General features: G+C 41.8%; 2 protein-coding genes across 8 annotated transcripts in view; one reads left to right on the top strand and one right to left on the bottom strand.

Annotated features, from left to right (window-relative positions):
• LOC112455765 overlaps nucleotides 1-25794 on the bottom strand; it is a 169427-nt gene that overhangs the window by 125178 nt on the left and 18455 nt on the right. The window lies entirely within an intron of this gene.
• LOC112455766 (putative mediator of RNA polymerase II transcription subunit 26) lies at nucleotides 150-24067 on the top strand. Its single transcript, XM_025017924.1, has 5 exons — nucleotides 150-301; nucleotides 16976-17032; nucleotides 17126-17199; nucleotides 18679-20400; nucleotides 20658-24067. The coding sequence occupies exons 2-5, from the start codon at nucleotides 16987-16989 to the stop codon at nucleotides 22980-22982; spliced, it is 4167 nt and encodes a 1388-aa protein (XP_024873692.1). The 5' UTR covers nucleotides 150-301; nucleotides 16976-16986; the 3' UTR covers nucleotides 22983-24067.

Genomic DNA, 25794 nt, shown 5'->3' with positions numbered 1-25794 from the left:
GCGAAAGAGAGAGAGAAAGAAAAGGCCTTCTTCTCGCCAGGCCGACGGTCAGCCAGTATGTGCTAGTCCCGCGTAGTAGTAAATGTGAGGCAGTAAAACGTAGCGGCTGGCGATCCTCTCACGATCGGTTCGGATCGGATCGGATCGCACCGCGCACTTTTGAGTCACGCGCGAGAGCGTAGTGAGTCGCAGACGGTTCGCCGATTGATAGATAACGCAACTGATCTAATTCATTGATCGTGGTGATCCCCGTGGATACTCGCCGTGAGAGCGTGTCCGACCAAGCCGGAGATTCGCACAAGTGAGTACGCAACGCTCATCACTGACAGTGATCCATGGTGGTGTATAAACGAGTAAATCATCACGTAGAAAACGTATAGACGTAAGAAAATTTCTTTTTCAAAAACTACCTACATGGTGATAAACGCGACGCGATAAAATTTTACAAATTACTCATCAAAACGCGGATAAAATACCGAGCTAGTTTCTCGTTTAACGGTCAGTTGTTAATTTCAAACTGGCGACCGCGCCGTCAATTTTTTTTATCTGATGGATACTGACATTTTGATAACGAAGAGAAGAGAAAATGGCACAGAGATTTATCGAGATCCGCCGCGCATTCATTGCATTATTATGAGCACGATGCAAATATTGGCTCGGGCCGTAATGTAATTATTGGAATATCCTTGAGCCTCGGAATACGCGTAGACATATTAAATCCTGGTAAGTAATGTATGTTTTGATAACATATATTATTTATAATCTTCAGATTAAACTTAATATTTCATTTTTAATAACGTTAAATTACATTTGACAACAAAATTCCACGTAACGATCCCGTATAATTTTTTATATATGAATACTTAAAAGCTTTATGCTGTAAAACATAATAAAAGAAATAACAAACTAATTTACAATATCTATATAATATTTTCAATATTTTCTTATTTCTGATATGGTTTCATGTAAATTATTACTAACTGCACAATATGATGATGATTGATGTGCATGCTTAATTATCAAAAAAATTATAGATATTCTGATTGCCACATTAACGTGCGTCGATTGTTCGGATCATGAACGACATAACCATTTTCAAATATTGGTATGCAAATCATGCTATGCGATATCCGTAGCAAGATGCGTGTATCTATAACCCAGTTTATTGATTCGTGACGATTCCGCGTATCTTCAAATCGACCGTTACTCACGGATCATAAATCAGGATAAAATTCGAATCGATGAATGTCGCGGTATTGGATGCATTTACCTGACGTGGCGTGAAATGTCTCACACAGATATTTGCTCTTGGATATACAACATATTATCCGCGTCAGTGTTAATGCGTTCATGTAGAAAATCAAAATACTTGTCACATAACTCCACTATCAGAAATGCGCTTGACGTTAATATACTACCGATATATTTAACATCATATAGGGAACATAATAGTTTATTACAGAATAGAATTTCAGGATTTCCCGAATTTCGTAACTCTTACACCTGCACCGGTCGGAATTTAATAATCGCATCGGTATAATGTACCCTGTACCAGTATATCATTTACCTCCGGGACAGTAGTTCCACAGAGAACTCGACGTATCTAATAAAAAATGAACGAGGCAAACTTGCTTTACTTTGTGTGAAGTTGTCACGCGTGTTGGATCAGCGAAACACAGGAGCAGGACCCGTAAACACGCGGAAACGCTTATAAAAAATTTACAGCCCCGGAATAAAAGATACAAGAACTATATAAACCATCGCGCTCAGAAGATGAGAACTGTCTGTTAAAAATTTCAGTTGTCGGCCAGGTCAGCAAGAGGACCTTAAAATAACGACCTAACATCACCTACGGTGACGCTTAAAATTTCGTCCCATTTTAAGAAAACATACAAATGCAAAATCGCCAGTCGGGATTATCGATCTTGGAAGTGTACGAAAAAGTATCTTCTCGTTTCCCGCCTGTCGTTAACGGTTTACAGTGACAGACGCGACGACACGCTTCACGTGTATACAACAATCGTCTCTTTTTTACAATCGTGCATGTAAGTCATTTATGGTCAGGCATATATCAAGAATGTATCGATCGTAATTCTGATATACACGCTCGCATCCCCGCTCGAGTCCACCTCTATTTACAGAAACCATGTATATCGCGGCCATTTATTCGGGGGTTGTGCGGAAGGGGATAGGCAGCTCCGACACGGTGGAAGAAAAATATGCTGAAATATACCGGGAAGCGCCGGCGAATGGATTCACTGCCCGCAGGCACGGCCGTTCGATAATGTTGCACTTTATATCGCAAATAATAGACGACGTCCGTGTGCACCGGAACCTTTGTTTTCCGCCTCCTCTACGTATGGTCATCTGGGTTACACATCCGAGTGTTATACATTTCGCGCTGCGTGTCGTTACGCGCACACCTGTTCGCGCCTCGTAAATATTTCATGGCGATGAAACGAGCCCCCGTGGATGACAACGTATTCTGAGGTCGTAAAGTGAGATCTATTTATGCAATCAGATCCAACGAGGAAGCTGCGTTTCACGTAGTCTTTCTTACGTGGAATTAAGAAAGAAAAATTACATCACGTAGTTCTTCTTACGTGGAATTAAGAATTGTTGCGCGCACGATCACATACCGTAATTATGAAGAATATGTATATATTTTTTTATATATTTCAATATATTTAACCAGAGAGAAAGATTTTGCTTCCCCTCATACGTTATGTCGAGGGCTCGCGGAAAATGGTCCTGCCATATTCCTTTTACGACGTTCACGATGCTACATATGTGTATATCTGATCTTATTCTGTACATTCTGGGCAAATATACTTCCGAGTCGATCGATTTCGAATAGAGATTGATTCATATGGAAACGTAACTCCATCAATCTTCCACTGATGCTGTCGTGAGCATCGTGGTTTTACACGATCGCCATGCTTTCTGCTGCCGCTGTTAGATTCGATTAATACGCGTCGACGTGTAGAACGCGTCGAAAGCCCGTCGCGCGATCGTAGAATCGAATTTCATCGACCAGGTCGTGACAAGTGGGTCAACGGACGTTTGTGAATTTTCGCTTGCACGGTCCGTAAGCGAGTCGCATATTCTGGATTCACCCGGGGGGTCACCAGGATCGCTAACGAATAATAAACTTTTTTGAGCCCGCCGGTCGGTAAAAGGTGCGTCAGCTTTTCACTACGCTATCACATTCGCTCGCCACGTCGGATAACGTATATCCCGGTGATGTCACGTACAACGTACGAACTGCCAACCCATGTAAAAAATACCGAAGGAAAGAGAGAAAGAAGAAAGAAAAAGGGAATGGTTCGACAAACGTTGGAAAAAAACAGATCGACTACCCAATGCAGTGCAATGTCGTCCTTCTCCCTCTTTCTCTCTCACACACACACACACACCACACACACATACACACACACAAAACGATACAAAATTTCTCTTCTGCTGAAAATAACACAGTTTTGCTTAGAATGTAGAATTAAACTTGTGAATTTCAAAAATTATATTAATTAACTTTATTATCACTGAGAGATGAATATATTAATTTAAATATTATTACACGTTCAGGACATATGTAACAAAGTATTTTAATGATCGTCTCAAACGTATTAATCATTTTAGAAAGAGTTGCTGACGTCTTTTGTAATATAAATTATTATATTGAAACTACTTAACTTAATGCGTCTTCAGATATATTCATTCAAAAAGCCTTATACAATATATATTATACAATAAAGCGTTTTTGATCAATCAATTAAGTAAAATCAATTTAACAATACAATTTCCCTAAAGGCGTTTAATACTTCCAGCTGGGATATACGCGATTCAGGAAAATTTTTAATTAAAATCGGTTTTCGCCCCAGGGAGTCCGATCCGTTGTATTTCGTGACTCTGATCATGGTAATTGGCGCGTTAGCCTGTAGGGATTTTGCGTCAGCAAATCATACTTCCACGTCGCAGACGAAAACGATTAGATCGTGCGCGAACAGATCTAATCGGGCGCGAACGCTATTATTCCGATTGCGATCGGATAATAATACGAGTTATCGCTTGCGTGAATGGAACGGCAATCACAAAAACCGGTCGGTCGATTCCTAATACGCGGAATACATCCCCATCACTTTCTTGCTCAACAGCAGGGTCATTAACCCCTTTTGTGCTCCGACGTGAATACCTTAAGAGAGTGTGCCACTTTGCGCGAATGATACAGTAAACAGTGCCATTAGAGCGCGTTTGAAATCATTAGTAAATCGACTGCACTTATCTAAATGATTTGTACAACATTTCGAGAGTTGCGCGGACAACGATGATATTGCTCGAAATCTCTGCATCCGATTTCCAATCTAACGATGATACAGCTGAACATAAATTGTATCCATCATTTGTCATGATGCATCGCTATTTCCTCGCTGTTAACGAGGGAAAATCTCCATGAAAATTAACGGTCGTCCCGAGGAGGCCATTAGCAAACGAAGCTGCATTTTACTATTTTAATGGGATTTCGAACTGTTATGATTACAGGAAGGCACTTTGCATCGCGCGATGCAAAATAAAGCATTTGAGGAAGATACGCGGGGAGAAACATGAAAACACACCGTTAATTTCTTTTTTTTTAGATTCTTTTTCGATCGTTGAAAAACTAACGAATAATTTGTCGCGGCAAACAAGAGAGAAATAGAGACCGAAAAAATACACATGTTTGTTGCCCGATATCACCGTGCTATTGAATGTCGCTTGGCGCTTGGCGCGATTGCGGCCCGCGAGCGTAACGTTCAATTTTCGCGATGTAAAATCACAACGCACAAACGAGCGAACGAAAGAACCAAGAAATAGGACGCCGTGAGAGCCGCGCGATTGTACCATCGAACCGGTCGTTCCGTTTCCTATGAGTTTCAAATAAACCGTCTCCGTTGAAGCGCTAATAACGACCGGACGGCGACGTACCGGAATCGATTGGGCATTATTCCACCGTGAATTCCAAATTCATGCGGCTTCGATTCGACCGAATTTAACGCCATTAGTCACCTAATAATACGTCTCTATTTCTCTCTCTCTCTCTCTCTCTCTCTCTCTCTCTCTCTCTCTCTCTCTCTTTCTCTCTCTCTCTCTCTTTCTCTCTCTCTCCTTCTCTGCGCCTCTCTTTTTGTCCGTCTTTGCACGCGAATTGATTTCCGGGCACTACTTTCTATTATTCGACCGCGGAATATTATCCCGTTTCCAACGAACGACGGGGAGAAAAGCAGAGGAGAAGAGAAGGAGAGTGAAAAGCAACAATTTCATTTCTCGTATTCAGGTCGCGGCCGTTGCGATCGTCGCTTTCATAAGTCGAATCTGCTGCGTTTAAAATCATCACTGCGTCTCCGCGGGACGAATAGAAAATATAATATCCTTTCCGAACGCGTCGTCTGCTCCGTGTGCCGTTCGCACACTGTATATTAATCATACTTATGCCGTCCTGTGCCAGAACAGTCACGTAACAGTGTCAGCCACGGTTAAACACTATTACTCGAATTAGTGGCGTGGCACGGATATTTGCATAATCGAACTTTCGAAAGATCGAGCCGTTATCTCGGAAGTTATCGAATTTCCTATGGTTTGTCAAACGTCGAAATGTTTATTCGAGGTCCACTGCTTCTAAATCTCATTATGTACGCGAAATGTAATTATGATTAACGAGTTACTCGTCGACACACCTCACTGACATTTTCTCACTTTTAATCACTTTTAACACGAGGAAACAATTATACATCGATAGTCTAACTTTCAAATGTATCTGGCGGAACTTTACTTCCTCTCTCAAGTCTTTATTCGGCCTACGGAAAGGGGTGACAGCCGATGTTTCAAGTCCGAGATTTCATTTTACATAACGCCATTTCACCAATGGCTTCTCACCTAAACGGCGAGCTGCTTTCAGCTCGCCGTTGATGTTCAGCTCGCGATCCCGATTTCGCTGCCCGATCGGGTAAGTCAGCAATCTTGCGCGGACAAAGTGGAAATGTAACTTCCGGTACGGACGTAAGATCCTCCTTCAACTTTTCGACGCAGCGATACGTGACGGGAATAAATTTTTCACGTATTTGTTAACATTCTTGCATACGCGCAAGCACGTATAAAATAAGCCGTTCGTGCACGACGAGTTTTTCTCGTCCCGCGAAAAATTCGCCTTTGCGTGCTACCGTGGCGTGCCTGGAACGTGCAACGGCAAGACCGCAGGTGGGTCTCCGTGTGAGAAATGGGTGCACCTCTTAAAGCGGAGAAAGTTTTTCCTTTTTTCTTCCTCTTTTCCGAGCAACTACCGTCTCGATATAATCGACGGATGCGAAGACGGACGAGTGCGCCGCGAAAACTTCCGCAAAACCAACGCTTCCGAAAGCTCGCGAGAGAGAGAGTAACGTTTCCTCGAACGTTTCAAAATAAAAATATGTTTAAAAAGAGATCTATTTAGTCCCTTGGGACGGTAAAATGTACAATTTTTAAATCTATTATCCATGTTTTTCCTTTATAAACGTCTAATAGCTCCAACATGATTTAAGGAGAAAGGCATTGCTAAAACATTGCAAGGTCTAGTACACGTCTCATAAAATGTATATTAAATGTTAAATATGCAGAATTCATAAAAGTGAACGTGTTTGGCGCATTATCACGTTTAGCAATTAGACGGGCGCGTGTTCATATCCTCTGAGAATTTCGAGCAATGTAATAGCGTTACGTGAACTCCCAGAAATTATTAAAAAAAGAAACGCACATACAACGCTCGGTAAAATGCGTTACATATAATTTCGTGAGAAAGAATCGCGATCTATTGTTCTACGAATTTGCCGAGGTAAGAAGAAGACGGAAGTGGTTTTTCTGGCGAATTATAATATGAGAAAGTATACACAGTAACTTCTCTATTCCAGCCGTATATTTTGGTCCTAGCTTTGTTAGCGGATATTGTATAATAAGATTGTCGCGCGCAATAATCGCGCGAGAGAGGGCAACAGAAAGAGACGGTCTAATTGTAATTCGCGTTACCTTCGCAGCCGGTTCCGCCGTCTTCAATGAATAGATAATTACCTTCACAATTATAAACAATTCGCACGCGAATACTTCTCGTCTCTTTCGTTCTCGTCTCAGTTTACGTAATCGGGCCTCGTTTCTTTGCGGGGAACCGTTGTCACGTTCAATGACGTGCGTTTCCTTGCACGGCGGTAAAAGAACCAATCTCAAACGCGACTCGTGCCGCTTTCAAAACAATCGTTTCAATCGGCCCGCGCGCCGCGCAATTATATCGAGAGTCGCGGGAACGGAGAGCGGCGAACTCCAGTGATCTTACTTAATCCCTCCCTCGTGCATTATTCATCGGCCGTGTGTATTGAACCGGCGGTGCGTACGACCGTCGTTGCATGCACGAGCGTTGCACTTGCTCGTGCATCGAGGTCGCTCGCGCGATATGACGAGGAGGCGGACGCGCCGACGACGCGGCGCGGTCACGACTCGGAAACGTCATAACTTTCCCTTCGTCGGGGTCCCGGGCTCTTCTTCATTCCAGAGGCGCGACTCGTAGGAATCGGCGGCGCCGAGGTATGCATATTAAGTCGCGCGCGTCCGTATCTAGGCGTCAGGAGTTACGACGACCTAGATCTTTCTACCGGCGCCTCTCCGGCCAGGAAAGTGCGCATCGCGGGCGTGTCGCGTGCGAAACTGAGACGACATTGATCCGCCTGATCCAATTCCCCGTCGGCACTCTCCTCCAGTTACCGGACGAGAATTAGATGCGACCGCGAATGCGTGCGATTGCCCGCGATTATCCACAGCGACTCGCGACATATATGATCGGGGTAATCCGTAAATTGCTGCGGTCGGAGTTTCAGGAACGCGGCAAACTCCCCCGTCCGCTTTGTCCGGCGCGTGTTGAAATGCACGGTTTCGCAAACGAGATCGTAGTGTGTTGACCATGCCGTGGGATATCTCGTTATACGTGTGCCGAGTCGCCACCAGCGGAATTCAACTATTTATCGCGCCTCGTGAAAAATAAAGAGCGAAAATTATGAGTTTGTTGGTAGAACGCAGAAGCCGACGACTTGCTTATTCAGCTGCGCAAAGATTTCCATAAATTTTACACCCTTTTGTACACAATTTTGTGTATCTCACAATATATAATCAGAAAATACAATATTTTTGTCGTTCCAGCGGTTTCGACGCATTCTCCTAAGATATTCAAGTAAATTCCACAAAGTCCCTCGAGCGTATTTTGATCACCAGATCATCCTGTAAAATCCGAGTTATTACGTGGACAAATGTACGTGCTGAGCGGTCCAATTGTCGATTATGGAAACGGCTAATGCGAGGGATATCGTACGCGATATCTCTCGCATTAGCCGAAGAAAGTACAAACACGGGCGAAGAGGAGAAGCTCGTCCTTTTCGTTTTCTAACAGGACGGACCACACGTTTCACTCGTCCCACGACACGCTCTACGTGCAGCCGTTCGATGCAATTAATATAGCGTTTGCGATCATTAAATTTCTACGAGGATAACGCGGAACGTCTCTAACGAAATCTTTCACTCTTTTCTACTTGAAAGCTACAGATCGTTCACCCCCACCCCCGCCCGCGCGACCACTTGCTCTTGACTCGATTTCGTCATTATGCGGCTACTCTCGATGCGTCACGACATCGAAAGTGTCCGCAGGCAGGTATGTATTTCGTTGTTAGGCATATCGTCATTTACTTTTACCTGCGTCGACAACGAGCCGCTTGTCGACCCCATTGAAACTTCGTGTTTCTACGAAACACGCCTCGCGTGCTACATCCCGTTAACGTTAATGCTAGAAAGCCAACCAGCGAGGCAACGTCATTATCAATGCCGGAATCATTCATCTGGATACCCCTTCCTTTCGCGAATGCGTTTCGAGAAAACCAGAAGTACAAATGTCGGATAAGTAAGAAACTCGTCTTTCTCTCACGCGTATTAGATATTTAAGTACACACGAATGTGCGTGCATTGTATCAACTGCTTTCTCTTACATTCTTTACAATTCGTGACTGAAAATCAGATTATGTTGGTCATTAAATGAGTTCTGGGGTCAATGCCGATTAATAACTGAATGCGCGAAGATCTTTGAATTTCTTTTTATGTTAAAAAAAATTGCGAAAGGTGCAACAATTCAATTTAAATTCTATTTTTCTCCTTTATTTTATGTATATTAAATGTTTTTGTGGTTCAAACAGTGGTTTCACATAACAGCTTCGAACAAATATTGATGTTGTAAATACATCTGTATTATTACGCATTTCCACGCGACCACAAGCACATTTGTTGAATAATAAAGCCAAGTGCGCATAGTGATCGCAATGAGAGTAATTAATCACGCTGTTCCGAATGTAATTGCATCAGATACTGTCCAACTATTTTCCAGCTGACGCATATACGTATTATGCGCTTTATATAATTCGCGATGACATTACGCATTAAATTAATTTCAGCGCTTGATAATAGTGGTCCGCCTAATTGCTATGAAAACGTTGTCACTTCTCGTAATCGATCGATATAATCTCGATCGACAGCGAATGGAGTTTAGATTCAAAAATTATACCAGGGTTTTGTTATCGATATATTGAACGAGCATTTTAATTATTTCTCAATCGTTCCGAGAGATAGGCGATCTTCCCTGAAATTTTTTGCACGTTCACATCTATTTTGACGCGTACACGCGTACACAAAAATGGTTGTGATTATACTCGTGAGACAATATGTCGAATCTCACGAGAATTCGCAATAGCGCGAGTTGCATTTGTCGAATGATATTCGATAACGAGGCATACACGTGCGAGAGACTGGAAGCTAATTAAGATGATGCACACGCAGCAAATTATAAGTATCCTGTACGTGTTACTTATTATCAGATCGCAAACGGATACGAGATCTTCCTTCCTAAAGATCGTGATTTCTTCGCGCGATATCCGCCACACGTACCATTCTCTCACATTTTTCCATTCTATTACTGTATATTTGTTACTGCCATTATTATAATTATTATTAAACGATATTAAAAGTCTCATTAATAAATCTAAATTATTTCAACAATTTCTTTCAATTTTTTCTTCACTAATACACGTCACAATTAGACAAGTTAGGACTTCCTCGGTAATCGATGTCAAGTAGGAAGGCGACACAGATGTAATAATCTCGTCTGCATAAATTATACGTAACCGTGATATGCCATTATCGATCTAACTATTCTAACATACGCCGCAGACGGCCGGTCTATTTGATCAGGAAGTTCTCCTAAACTGTAACATTCACGTATAACTCGCTTTAGCCACCAAGTTAAACAACCGTCAGATTTTGATAACACAAATATGTTCCAATTTATACACCCAGTAAATCGCAAGTCGTGCGCGTACACATCACGGCACACAACGTTTATTAAAATCAGTTTATTGAATTTGGAAAGTTACCATGAAACGTGTTGCATCACAGGATACGAGAGATCGCTAAATGAAATCTCATTTACTTAGTCAAACCGCAATGTTGTTATTCATTTATTTCATAAAATAAATAAATAACATCAAAAATAATTATCTTCGCTATTAGTAAAAGAAAGACGTTTAAATTATCTAACATGCGTCAGCATGCTCGATCGATTACGTTAAGTATTATCGAATTTCTTGCGTCATTTCAAGTATTATCGAATTTCTTGCGTCATTTCACGTATTATCGAATTTCTTGTTTGACATTTTGGTTATCTTACCTATGCATACCTCCCCCTTTCACTTTTCTATAATAAGCGAGCTTTCCGGTAACGAGTAATATTAAGTCTCGTTTCTGCAGCATTTTGTCGCAACGAGACCTGCCGCGTTCATGTTACAGTGAAAGTATTCCGTTCGAGAGGAAAACTCTTTGAATTGCCGTGAACCCCTTGTACGAACTGCCTGTGATCCTTCGGTAATGCATGAGACCTTATCTCGTTGACGTAGTCTGTTATTTGCTCGTTAACGCATTCCCCGTGTAATCCGATATTGCGCGCGTGCATAGAAATTCTCGCGGATCATCGACGGAAATCTCCTTCATTTTTCCCACGCCCCGTTCTGTACTTATGTCATCGTTAATGAAAGGGAATTGCGCTTTATGTAATTCTTAAGTAAAACGAGGAATTGGAAAAAGCATATTGGCGCAAGTAGACTATAAGTATCACATTATTACGTCGTAAAGTTATTCTCTCGTGCTGCAAAATACGGTCACTATTTTTTTCCCTTCCAAGTATATAGAAGTCTTTGTAAGTCTACTTCGCTGTTTTTGCGCGGAATTTAGGTAACCTTTTGTGCGAGAGGAATCCAATTTAAATCCCCGGAGATTTCCGCTCTCCGGACCTGATTGCAAGCTTACAAAATTTTCATCGCTTTCAAGAGCGTTGAAACTACACCGTGGCTACAGGCTTAATTCGCCTTACGACCGTTAATCTTCCATCTGTATTGGCAAACGAGCGTGCAGGATACGTACATTCAGGACGCCGCCATGCGCGACGAGGTAGACCGTTATCGCAAATAAGACATCGAACGCTGCTCGTCATTGTTACGAGATGGAGATCCCGACGGTTAGCCCACGTTCAAGTCTTGGGAAACGCGGCTTTTTCAGATGCGCGTTGCGAAATGTGCGTTGCCGGGCCTATCGTATACGACGCGTCGCGCCGCGCGACGTGCACGCGAGCATCTCCATCAGGGATACGAGATCCCGAGAGAGGCGAGGAGACGACGGTTGCTTGAAGAGCGTCTGATCACGCAGTCGCTTTAGGCGGATTTCATCTTCTTCTTATAAAAACAGCGGGACGCCGCGCCGCTCCGTCCTGCTGTTTGCGTGCGTCCAATTTATCTTTTCCCATGTCATCATACTTAACCACCGGTCAGTTCACCTCTTCCGGAGAGGAGAGTCCGGAAGCGCGGCGATTTTGCAAGAGCCTTTATCTCTGGCGACGTCAGGCTTATCTGACGTTAATATTAAATAAAATCTGCTTACCTCACCTCCGTAAGATCATCTCGATATTATTCTACGCAAGATAAAGATGAATATAAATCTTTCTCGGATGCGATAAAATCAATGTGTGTGTGCATTTAATTTTACAATAATATTTATTCAGATAGCACAAATAATTTAGATTTTTAGAGTTTTGTACAAATAGTATGAATTGTCGCCTTCATTAAACAAGAAAAATGACATGAAAATGATTAGTTCAAAGAACTAACAGAAGGAAAGTAAAGTGTAAGCCTGATAAGTCTGATCTTCGCGGAAGTATTACCGTTATAACATACTTATTTTTCCAACGCATCGAGTACCGACGAGACCTCCCACAGCTCGCATTACGTTTCCGTTCTCATTACGATCGTAACCATGATATCTCTATTACTATACAGTTCGGCATGATGTGCATCGGGAAATATTCATTTTGTTAAAGATAAAACGAATGGAAAAACTGCATTGTGCGTCATCGCCGATAATTGCCGGCTTGTAACCATTCAAAACGGGACCGAGAGAAACAGCGTGAACGACCGCAGCTATACGATCAGTGAGGATTAAAACGTAACTATTGTTGCGATTAACCGCACAATAGCGTCATATCCGTTCGCATAACGCGGGAGGTTTTATCTGCCGGTTTGGGGCGTGTTAAAATAGCTACGCAAACCCGGTTTTACGGCAAAGTAATTGACAATTAATGCGCGGGCTCTGCTTCCACACCGAGTGGAAAGCGAAAGGCCGAGCGAACCAGAGCGTGACCCCTTCGTGAGATCGGGTGCGTTATTCGCGGAAAAAAAAGCGGCCTCTGAAATGGTATCGTACCGGTCTGCACTGCACGCCTTTCCCGACCGGCCGTTTACCTTTATCTTACTTTTATCTCGCTGGTGCGAGCCATTTGCACGGGCATTTGTCATTAACTCCGTGGTGTTCGCGGCTTGGATTTTTTAAATCGCATTCGCGTTGCGCGAATGTTTTATGTATGGGAGATTTGCGTGCTCGATATAAAACCGGAAATATTACAGAAATATTTTTCTAATAAAAAATTTAAATAATGTAAGATAAGTAATGTATTTGAAAAAATATTCTTTAACAAGAAATACCATCGGAAGAGAAATTCTCTAATTTATAATTTACTTCCGTAAAAATATAAGAATGCTCTCGCTGAAATTATACGGATTCACATTTTGATTTTTTATTTAAATCAAATTTACTTTAGTCAATTCATGTACCAAGTAAAATGATACAAAGTTTGATAGAAAACCAAGCGGAATACAGCTTGGGTGATGGTCGAATTAGAACTAGAGTCGAGTTTCTTTAATACTTTTCCTCCGTACCGGTAATTCCGAGAAAAAATGGAAGAAGGAACGAAATCTTATAAATGTTGTAACTCTGCCAGTTATCACGTACGGCTTCAGAAGTACGTGTGTTCCAAGTTAATACACTTTACGGTCTCGCTTTCCGGAGGACAGTATTAAACGCGATTTTGCTTTACTTTGTGAAACGGCAGCATGGTAACCTATCGGATAAATATCGCAGGTTTCTCTGTCCCCTTGTTAAAGCTGCAAGCGCATAAAGCAAATTTCAATCCATTAATGCTAAAAGGCTACTCTAATGCATCTATCTTTCTGCCGATATAATGCACTTGCACCGTTTGAGCTGCAGAGCATGGCATTCGCAGTCAGTGCATTCCGAGCGCATTAATTGGCGCACGGCGAGACAAGGAGTTTGCCGGGTGTGTGGTCGCTACATCGTTATAACACCGTAGTAACACCGTGAGAAGAAATTAACGGCGATAAAAAATCGTCGAAGGCTTGTTCGCATCGATGTCAAGATTGTAGCGGTTCTCGTAGACAGAACGGAACTCGAACTCCCGCTCCTTTAAATTGCGAAAGATCGAAAGATAGAAAGTGCATTCCTGACGTTTGGAAATCGATTTTAACTCTACGTCAAGGTCGCTGGATGTAGGTAAGAAAAATCAGCATGTAGGTGTAAAGAACAGGCTGTCGATATCGACACCTATATTTTGAGAATGAGGAAACGAAGAACGTTAAAGGAGAATTTCGTCATCGTAAATTTAGTTTGATCAGACGTGCATGTCGAACAGAATATTAAATTAAATCGTAACGACTGTGTGATAACATCTGTCTCGTAAAAATAGAATGTTCTTATTTCACTGCTTAGATATACTTGTAAGATATAGTTATAGTAGTTTTAACTTAAATCTGAATTATATATATAAAGAAAGAGCTAAATTTTATATATAAATTTATAAAAGTCTAACTGTATTAATTAAAATTTACTAGTTCAGTATATTATACAGCTAGTCAGCTAGTCAGCTAGTGCATTATACAGCTGTATTTATACAGCAGTTGAGAAAAATATACACGGTCATAAAAATCAAAGGCAATAGCTTCGCAAGTTCTCTCGCACTGCAATCAACTCGTAACCAGATTATGCAAAATGAAAAATTCTTGAATAATTTCGACTCGAATAAATCACATATAACGAAGAAAAATGGATATTCTCGCGTAAACTTCAACTGCATTTCACGTTAATGCACGGTTCGTCAAATCGTAGCAACAACATTACTGTCTTTCATCGTATATCTCGCGTGAAATTCTCCAAAAACTGAGTGCCTAGTCTGAGACGGTCCCTTTCGGTTGGAAAATTCCTTCTGAATCTAATTCTTTATTTAATAACGCGAAATAGTCCAGAGAATATTTCCTTCGCATCCGTCATAATAAATTGAATTTACGGGGCAATCGGCAACGAAAAATGAGGACCTATTCAAACTGCACGCCGGTTTATAACGCTTCAACTTCATTCATCATGCCAGCCATGGAATGCATCAACTCCTTCGGGAGGCTTAGACAGCGACATTTATAATTAATTCATCCGCAAACCGGCTTGAAATTTAAATGCAACCGGGCTCTATCGATTTCTCGTATCGTAGCTGTTTCTGACCGCGAAGGTGGCAGCACCAAACAACACCAGCGCAATAATCGACAAATTGTTTTTATTTCCCACCTGTGACACCGTTTCTCAGATAAAAGAGAAAGAAATAAAGCGTGCCTCTAGCTATTTTTAAATAACCAAGTCGTAAAAAATACAAAGAACTGAAGAACTTTATCTTGAAAAGTCATCCTACATAGACAGAGCTAAATATTATTTTTAGAATTTTTTAAATAAAACACATGCTAAACACAATCGATAGATTATAGAAACATATAGAGGAGTAAAAACCATAGTAATGTAAATCAAATTTTTAAAAATATTGACTCGTGTGCATAGATGCAATTTATATATTGTATAGAGTCAATATCTTATTTGACTTACACCCTACTATAACTCTTTTCCCTCCATCATATATACATTGCAATCCCGTGAATACGTCTCGTCACGTATGATAATTATGAAATAAATATTAATTGCAAATAGCATTGCGTCCAGAAAATCATTCAAAATATACGAACATTTAATAGAAATTCGTAATTACAAATTATATATGGACGCGCGTAATTAACTGTATATGCTCGAAAAACGAATATCCAGGCGATTATTGTGCGAGGTAGAAGAAATATCGTTCTCGTGCAATTTTCGCACGGCCGGGGCTCGATCATATCGCGAGTTTATAATTACATCGAAATCGATGGGCGTCGATGGCTTTGCGCCAGCCAATTGAATTGCCGCGGCGATGCTGCGCGAACTAATTTCTAGGGGCCTCGTTATTAATGTGCGGCTATCGATTAAATGAAAATTTGATCGCCGTTCGAGTAAGAGCGACACGCGTTTGCGCGACACGCCTTACTAAATATCGCGCATTTTTACCCGTTCTAAGGTTTTCCTCGACATGTGGCAGTAAGAAGGTCTATGCAAAGTCAGCGCAATTCGTCCGCACCCCCGACGCTTAATAAATGAAGAGAAAGTGGCGTGTTTTTTGCATTACAAATTTTCTGCCCAGCTTTTACTATTTTACATAACACAATTGTTCCTTCTTCTTATTATGCACAAAACACTAGTTGCGATGGTGCTCGTTGTAACGCCATGCGTCACATTACCACTTCATATAATTTTCTTCATCATTTCCTTTGTTTATTTCCCCATTATACCCTCCGTTATACGCAGATGCTGAAAGGTTTAATAAACAATATCATAACTGTATCTAAATTTACGTTGCAATTTCATAACCCGCGGCAGCCTCGGCCGTTACGTCAAACATTTGCGGTAATAATGGGGCAGTTAGCGATTTACTGCGTTACCCTCATGAATATTAACGTTTACTAACGACTCTGTAATATCCCGATATCCACGCGCAAAATTCTATCGCGTCTTTTTCGTGCACGCGTCAAACTATCAACGCGGTAACATCCTGGAAAGTCAAAATTAAATACCTGAGTAATTCGAAATTACAAGAATCGGGCCCGCGCGCGTTTCACGTACTTTACACAAAAGTGCACGCCGCACAAAAGATATCTGCGTATCACGGCAAATGCTCGTAAAAAGAGAAATTCTCCCTCCTTCATGCTGGATTTCGCTATTACCGCGATTTAAAAATGAGAAAACAGCACGGAAACGATCCGCGAGATTATGATAGATTCACGACGCTTTCTATATCCTTCCTTTCTCTGCGCGATACGTTACACTTTTCTCGAGCTCATGTTTTAATAGTTAATTTGTCTTGATTCGAGATGAAATATGGGCCGCTCTACTTATATCTCGGATGTTGATAAATGCTATTTTTCGTCAAGCCGATTCTATCCCGCAGAAAGTAACATTTTGATGTCGTAAATGGAGATCTTTATTTCAAAGAGAGATCTTTATTTCAAATGCAGAAGTTTTTACTTTCTACTAACGTAATGTGTTATATCTCGCATTTATTAATATTTTATTTATTATTAAGAATATTTTAAGTAAGACACGTGTCGGATATAATATTATTAATAATTTGACTTTTTTATTGCAGAATTCTGGTGAATGACCTCATGGTCTGCCACGATGTCGTCAATATTACTATTGAATTGTAAGTATAGGTACTTTTCGATCTAAATCCACAAAATCTTTTATTCGACATGCGCGTACAAATTTTAATTTATATTATTCATATACCATATAGGTGTTCTGACGGCGTGGCTGTTTGTCACCATAGGAGCGATTACCGTATCGGTAGATCGTGCTGACATTAAAACCGTAAGTATGACTAATATGAAAAGTTTCGCATAATTTCTGTTATAAGTTGTTATCGTTATTCATTGTTAATTATAAATAATACTACTACATTTTATCACCATAATATGAGTTACTCTTACACTTTCTTTCGCATCAACGTTTAATAGCCAAGATATTAAAATGTCGAACAGAAAGTTATGACAACAGCATTCTTTGAAATCCTTTGTAACGAAAAATTGTCTTGAAATATTTTAACTCATTCTGATATTAAATTTTCTTCATTCTTCTCTTGTCGCACCACCGCTATCCGTTTTGTCAAATCTCGTTTTTTATATATCAATCAGTATTATACATATATTTTACATACATATATATTACATTACATATCTATTTTTTTATTCTCTCATTATGTCTCATTATTTTATAATGAGATGAATCTATCCACCTTGTGTTTCAATCATCTTGTTTTTACTACGGGTAGGCATCATAATAGTAGTTTTACTGGCGCCTTACCTTTTGCGAATACATTTTTTTTTATGTTCTTTGTAATTATCTGAAAGATTATACCAATCTTTTGTTACGCAATAAAGTTATTGTTATTAAATAAAGTTAGTATCTTATTAGTGCAATTTTATAGCATAGCCATAGCTAGTCAAGTATTTTATTGCCTATCGAATCATGAATTCTCTCCATTTTCATTTCATTGACGTTTTATGCGACAATCGGAAGTATGTGAGAATTCTGATTTACTGCTGTAGAAACGGAATAAGTTGGGAAATCGCTGATAGTTCGCTCTACCAAGGACGATTACCCTTGCTTTACGAGCGTCGCAGGGTGCACGCACGTTCGTCGATGGAATATTCCGAAACTTTAGATTTGATTTCGTACCGTTATTAGAAATGTTAGCGGGGTGTGAGTAAAATTCGTGGTTTATCGTCTCTGAACACACGGACGTGGAAAGTAATTCGGAAATAGCGTGCTGCCTAAGGCCTCGCACACTTATTTTCTGATTACACAGACCACCGCTTGCCGCCAATGGCGGAGAATAACAGTCTCACTTACGATTTTCTCGGACCTCGGTGAAACTGGAACAGGAACCATTCCATTAACCTCTCCAGGAAGTTCGAGTATCACATTACTATTGTTGTCGCCGCTATGGCGTGAACGAAAATTGTGTTTGATGCACCTTGTAGGGAATATACACGAAAGCTTTATAAGACTATATAAAAAATTCTTCCATCGCGATATACCAGTCTAATGGATCATTATCTAACAATTTTTGTTGCTGAATAAATAAAATTAAAAAAATAAAAAGAATTAATTATATTAAAAAAGTATTTTTAAAATAACATCTATAATTATCCCAAAGTTAGGGCAGTAAGATTAATATGCGCAAATTCTATTGTATTTAATTTTACAATAATTAGACGCTTGATATATTCAATATACATATTCCTGAATCTCTGTTTCGAAAACTAAAGCTCAAGCTTTGATCCGCAGCCACCAACACGATCGTCGATGATCGCAAATGGCTGGCGACCTCTGACTAATTCCTACGAGGAAACGATCGGCACTAACGTGTCGCCGTCGAGCCACCTGGAGAAGAACGTCCAGGTGCATCCCGTCCTGAGCAAGTTTCAGGAGCACATGGCGACTTCGGAAAAGCTGAAGCCGTTACGAAAGGGCAAGCCGCCGGTTCACGAATACAGTCCGCCGAGTATACTCGGTAGTTTCACGGTGTTCGGACACGCGGCGACAAAAGCGCGTGGCGAGATCAAGACGCCAGTTAAACACGTGGCCACGGAGACTCGGGAATATACGTTCCTGATACCACCGCCCAAGGACGCGTACCGTTTCGAGGTGAGCCAACACCGCAAGCCGGTCGTGCGCGACAGCGGTAGCTACTTGCCGAGACAGCCGCCGCAGACAGCCTACGTGGCGCAGAATGTCCATCAGCAACCACTGGATAGCGTACGCGCGGCGACCTATTTCATCAAGGGTATCCCAAGCAACCGCCCTTACGTCCCGCCGTTCGCCATGCAGGCGTTACAGGCATCGCAAGCGTTGCAACCACCTCGCCAACCGGAGAAACCGTTCGAATCCTTGAAAGTCGCTAACAGCGCGAAACCGTACTTCCAGCCGCCCGGTGCGGAGATCCCGGGTGACTTCGGCAAGCAGAAGATCAACGGGAACGATGGCGATGTCTACGATAGATACCAAGCGCAATCTCACAATTCGCAGGTGCTAAATTCGGCGAGCAGCGGTAACTTCTACAGCCAAGTGAACCATCCCTCGAATCATTATAAGTCCACCTACGAGCGAGATCCTGCCTTCCTGGTGCACGAAAGTCACGAGATCAGTTACGTGACGCCACCCGGATCGTACAACCCGTACAGTTTCCGCCCTTCGTTGCCGTACGAGACTCTGTTACCACCCGCGGTCTACTCGCCCTCGTCAACGCCACCGTCCACCACCGCCGTCACGCGGAATCCCAGTAAATTCGGCCAGACTAACGACGCGGCTCGGGAGCACTATAATAAACGCCCGGATACGCGTAACAAGCACGAAAAGGGCGGACAGACCGAATTACCTAATCCCAGAACTACGAGCACTTATTACGTTTCGGAACACCAGGAACTTACACCCCCCACGTGGCCGAAGAGCAAATACACGTCCGACATCAACGAAGTTCTGCCGAAGGAGAATCCACCAAGCAAGTTCAGTCAAGAGGTCGTAAACCAGAATCAAATCACACAGGGTCCGAAGAACGTGTACCACAGACCGCAGAACTCCTTCGAGCCTGTTGAGGTTTACCCACCGACGCCGATACCGGATTACGAGACACCGGAGAGCATCTCTCTCAAGCACTTTAACGAGCAACAGTTTCTGCTACAGCAACAATTGCTGCTGCGCGATCGACAGAGACTGGCGGAGCAGGAGCGTCAACAGAAACTAGAGATCGAACGGCAGCAGCAAGAAGAGCTGAAGAAACAGCAGGAACAGCTCAATCAACTTGCGCAACGGGAAAATGAGGAAGAAGAGGCAGCTAGACTTGCCGCGGAATCCGCGAAGAATCAGTCACAAGAGATCGTGAGGCTCCCGGCCAATATGCCATACACAATTCAATTGGCGCAATTCGAACCGCAGGTCACTACAGATGGCAATATTCTGGTGTCGGAACCTGGTATTTACAATGTTGAACAGTTGAGACTTCAGCCTCAGGTAATATCTCATTTTATAATTGATCGCTCTGCCGCTTAAAATATATATAATGAATAGCTAAATACCACGAAAATTAAACAAAAAAAAAAACTAGTAGATAAAATATTAAATCATAAAATTCTTTCAACAAAAATTTAAAAATATTATTTGAAGTAAATTAATACAATCTAATTATATGTTTAATAACTCATTATCTATTATAAATAGCTATTTCTTTCCTATACATATAAAAAACGATTCTAAACTGTCTGTCGTAGGTATCCCAGATCCCAGAGAATCAGGTGAACCAGAATTATCAATACCAGCAGCATTACCAGAACAGCTATCAGGAGCAACAGGTCAATTACCGTGAGCCTCAAACCGAGACGCGGCCGTACCGTCCGCAGAAACCGTCCCGCGATCCACAACGTCGTAAAAAGCCGACGACCGTTGCGCACGAACTCTCGCCGACGGAACCGCCGAGCCAGCCGCCGGAAACTGCCATTCCCTTGACCCTGTACGCAGAGGAAGTACCGATTCAGACGACGGTGGCACCGGAAGTGCAAACCGCGCCAACAGTGTCGACACAGAGATCCAGAACTCGTCGTCCGGCGGCGCCGGGTCGACGACGAAAGCCCGCGACAACCACGCAGGAACCCGTCACGACGTCTTACCCGGAGGAAGACTACCTCAAGTACAATAGAGAAGACGTGCAGCACAATCAGCACGACTCTTCGCGAAGAAGACGAATAAAGCCCACCCAGGCAAGTTACAACGAGGAAGCGGTAACGGAGAAGAGAGGTAACGTCAGGAAACGACCAAGTCATCGAACGAAAGTGAGCCACGACGAGTCGTACGACACGCAGATCGTCACGGAGAATGCGTACGCCTCCTTAAATTCTTATGGACAGACCACGGAGCCTGCGCCGAACTACAATGAGAATAACTACAATCAGGATAACCATAATCAGAATAACTACAATGAGAATAACTACAATCAGAATAACTACAATGAGAATAACTATAATGAGAATAACCAATTCGCGACGAATCAGCCGAGCGTTTCATACGGAACAAGCCAGCCACTTAATCAATATTATGATTACTCTTCGCAGCAGAATGAGAGATACCAGGAGGATCAACGCAAGGACCATCGCGAGGACAGCATCGTGCCAGAACAAGTGTCAGAATATCACACGGAGATCAACCGCGGCAAAATCGAGGATTATAACACCGATACTCGTCAGCAAAACGTGAACGTCGTCACTAGCATACCACTGGAAGATCTCTACGTGAAGACCGACGGTAATTATTACGATCGCGCGACAACTGACGGCCCGACAACCACGACAACGACGACAACGACGACGACGACGACGACAACTACCCCGCAACCCGTAACGCAGGCTCCTCAGGTCGCCACCTCTACGTCGAAATCTCACAGGATTCGCCCATTAAGATACGGTAATGCTACCAGACCGCGTTTCAGCATCAAGGATTACAAGAGCCGCATGGATTACAAAAACAGACTATCTCAGAGTTCAACAACGGAGGTAGCACCGACGCCGGCCAGCGAAGCCTTGACGCGCGGTCCTCATACCAGACAGAGAACGTCGAGCGCGAAAAGTCAACAGGCTCAATTAACATCAGGCGATACCGTTCGAGAGACTACCGGCAGATACAAATACGTCTCCAGAGTAAACTATCGAACTACTACGTCGTCCCCTGCGACCGCGAGAGATCAAGAACGATACTCGGAGGAGGGCGTATCCTCTACGACCGAAAAGAATAAATTCGTGCCGAAGAGGCGACCGATCAGCGGCAACGTTTACCGAAGTAGAATTGCCTCTACTACGACCAGTCCCACACGATCTCAGCTCAGCGAGAACGTTCCGAATGTTCCGAGGCAGAGCTCGGTGCGACCCGAGAACGTGTACTCGTCATCGATACGTAGGCGGCCGGTCATGAAGAGCAGGCTGCACAAGGAGAACAACGCGGCAACGGCGTATCCGGACAGCAAGCGGCAGGAGGAGCCTACGGAGATGGCCGCCGAGGAAACCAGTTTCTACTCAACCGCCTCGTCAAACAGTCGTCTCGTGGGCAACGAGATCGTTAGCGAGAAGGGAGAAGCCGCGTCGCTCGACAGCCATCCGGTGAAACTCGGCGTGCAGGAGAGCAAAAACCAAGGGGAGACTGTTTCGCAGAACGAGGAGACAAGAGCGGCGCCGACCGACGCGACCTTCGCTGAAGACGATCGCGGACGGATTTCAAGCGATGAGACCGAGCAAACGAGTCGAACCGAGAAGCCGGAAGCTTCCGCGACCGCCGGAAGCGAGGACGACGCGACACGGGAGGGAGAGCCAGAAGCCACGGAGACCACGACGAAGTTCGACGTGCGATCCGACGAAGAGGAATTGTTCGCCAAGGCGTCGCAGAGCGTGGCGGACCTGACGAGCTCCGCCTCCGCTCTGTACGACAAGCCGGGCATGTTCAAGGCGGTCTCGCCGGAGAGCAGGCTCGTCTCGCCGCAGTTCAAGATCACCACGGACGAGCCGACGTTACCTATCGAGGCCTTCTTTCAAGAGCTCTCGAAAAAGAACTAACGACTCAGGGTAAATCATTCTGCCGCGAGCAAACTGTCATCAAATCGTAACACACGCGATCGACAATTCAGTGCTTCGAGGAGCAATGGGAGATCGTAGGAAGCTTCCCATATAAGCTTCTTTCGAGAAGCAAAACATTCAGGATTTGTTTTCGGTAATAAATGGTTTCGTAGGAAAACTTACATTTCAAAAGAAAATAACATTCTGTTGGAAAAAGATCTACAGATTTCTCGAGGCATTCTATTACGCTAAACGTAGAAAGTTTCGAGAGACTAAAGGAACTTACATACTTTAAATGTACCGTAGTCTTACGTACTTAATTTCGCTCCTAAATTATTATCATCGCGCTGTCATTTACGTCGTAAAAAGTTAAAACACTGGAAGCGCATTGAGCGCTTCCAACATACGATCATCATTTCGAACATACTTTCCTATAGAACTATAGATATTAGAGAAACAAAGGGATAACGATTAAGCATAATTTGTCATAGCAAGAAGGGTCTGAGAAAAAGCGCTGCTGCTTGATGAAACTCACGGTGGAGCAACCGCGCTTTTTCTCGTGCTGGGAAAGGACGCTCGGCAGGACATTGCGTGTGCAATATCTGTAAAAAAGTAAATTATACTCCTGTGGTAATATCATTCGTATACGTTCATTTTATATCTTTACGTTAGGTTATTTGTAAAAGAGGAAATACCAAAAGTAAAAATTTCGCGAATTAGGCAATATAGCGATATCATTGGGAACGCCTTATTAGTGTAAGCATGCGAATCATCCCATTGTGCATTTATTTAAGAGATCATTCCCTAAATCATTTCTCGTCGTTACTTTTCGCGACATCGGAATAAAGAAGCTAACGAGATTATTGTAAATATGAATACGTAGGATAGAACTTTCAGTACTATCCCCTGGGCAGAAAATCGTTTTCGAATTTTATAAGAAGAAAAAGCAAAGATATTTTAAAGTTATTAGGGGATTTAGCAAAAATTATTGTTATAAGTGTAGTACGATTCTTCAAATTTTGTAAAAGCCTCGTATTTTTTAGGGATTAGAAATAAGTTTGAAAAAACTGTCATACTGAACTGAATTATTACGATTGAATTATTACAAACAGAAATTTTTTATCAAGATTTATACTGCCTAATCCTGTATTTATAAGTACTTTGTATACCGATATATGTATATTAACTTAATATTTTTATATTTGATTAAAATTTAAGAAATACGCACTATAATTATCATATTTTTCTAAGTAATATAACTTTACCAATCAATTAATAAAAATCAATTAATACGAATAAAATTCATATGCAGAGAAAATCAAATCTTAAACAAAAAATATATATATTTGGAAGCATATATATTATATAACACGAGCACGTTTAATGATACGATCGATATGTTCTTACATTATTTATATGTATCCATATATATAATCGTTTTATATTGTAAATAAATATATCGGATTATTTAGATAAAATACAGCGGAACGTAATAAAGCACAAAGGCACCCTAAAACTTACCTCAACCGACGCTTGGAAATTAAGGAACACTTCAAGCTACAAAGGACCAAGCGCACATTAATAAGACAACATCGTTTGAAACATCGTAATCACCATTTGATTTAATAATTCGTTTAATATCGTTCAACTCTATATTTGAGTTACGGCGAATGGTTACATATACGTATAATCGTCAACAAGTAAAATACTATTTCGGGATATCTCCTTTACAACGCAAGAGTAAAATCTCCTAAAGCACAGCGATCTCTCCGTGAAACTTTTAAAGAGACAAGTTGGAAGATGGATTTGTAAAGATACGAATACTCTCTTGCGCGATGGTAAGTATCTGGATTTGTATCGTATCAGAAGCAGAGTCTACCAATTTTGTCCAACTCTTCCCTTCCTCCCAAAAAATAAACTTATTCTAAAGAAAGCAATTAAAAACTAACAAGAAATATTAATGTACAGTACAATTTGTACTCACAATACCTTGTGATATATACGCGTTCAAAGACGCGGAAAGGATCCAAGTACAGAATAGGCCCTGCGAAACTAGCGTTCTAGGTACGATCTTGTATACTCGAGTGTACTCTAGGATTAATTAGCGGACGAGACAGTATTTTACCCGTCTCGATACTCTTAGAAGTTACTGCTCTTTCCCTAGAATCAAGTTACATCTCTCCCTTCGTTTTAATTAATACATACGTACGGGCCTTACTTCAAATGTACCTAATTTAGAATTATGCACAGGCCGTCATCTCACATTTATATACCGACTATACGCATACTTACGTACTCACACGTACATGTATATATGTATGTATATGCCTACGGTATGTAATTTATGCTGGCCGAAGTTTTGTGTATATCGTAAAACTCCATATAATTGACAGTTAAAGTGTTTTACAGTAACTCGAGGTACATACAGTTCACGTATATACAACAGTATCAAACTATAAGACGAAGTAGGCACATGCACACTAAAATATATGTATGTATACATATATGTAATATATTTACACCTGCTACAGCTGCGCCGAGTGAGCAAAAGACATGGACGTCGCGGCTAATTATCGCACGCACATCGGCAATCGCATATCAAAGCTGAAGATTCACACACTTAACGATAAAAGGAGACGATATCAACCGACAAAACAGCGAAAATTTAATATATTAGAATATTAGAATATTAGATAAATTGGTTGTTAAATAATTTATCCATATTCCGAAAAATATTAACTTGAGCTGCACTGCAAATCTACAAATATCGGTAACATATCTCGACTCACAAAAAGTTAGTATCGACAAAAAT

The sequence above is a fragment of the Temnothorax curvispinosus genome, unplaced genomic scaffold (assembly GCF_003070985.1).
Source record: "Temnothorax curvispinosus isolate PA1 unplaced genomic scaffold, ASM307098v1 QBEX01006326.1, whole genome shotgun sequence".
Classification (NCBI taxonomy): domain Eukaryota; kingdom Metazoa; phylum Arthropoda; class Insecta; order Hymenoptera; family Formicidae; genus Temnothorax; species Temnothorax curvispinosus.
This window is presented reverse-complemented; position numbering and strand designations above follow the sequence as displayed.

Bases quoted from the DNA above. Each gene is read 5' to 3' on its own strand.
- LOC112455766 (XM_025017924.1), top strand. From the start codon at position 16,987: ATGACCTCATGGTCTGCCACGATGTCGTCAATATTACTATTGAATT. The intron at 17,200-18,678 runs GTAAGTATGACT...TTTGATCCGCAG, and splicing joins ATCGTGCTGACATTAAAACC to CCACCAACACGATCGTCGAT. The intron at 20,401-20,657 runs GTAATATCTCAT...TGTCTGTCGTAG, and splicing joins AGTTGAGACTTCAGCCTCAG to GTATCCCAGATCCCAGAGAA.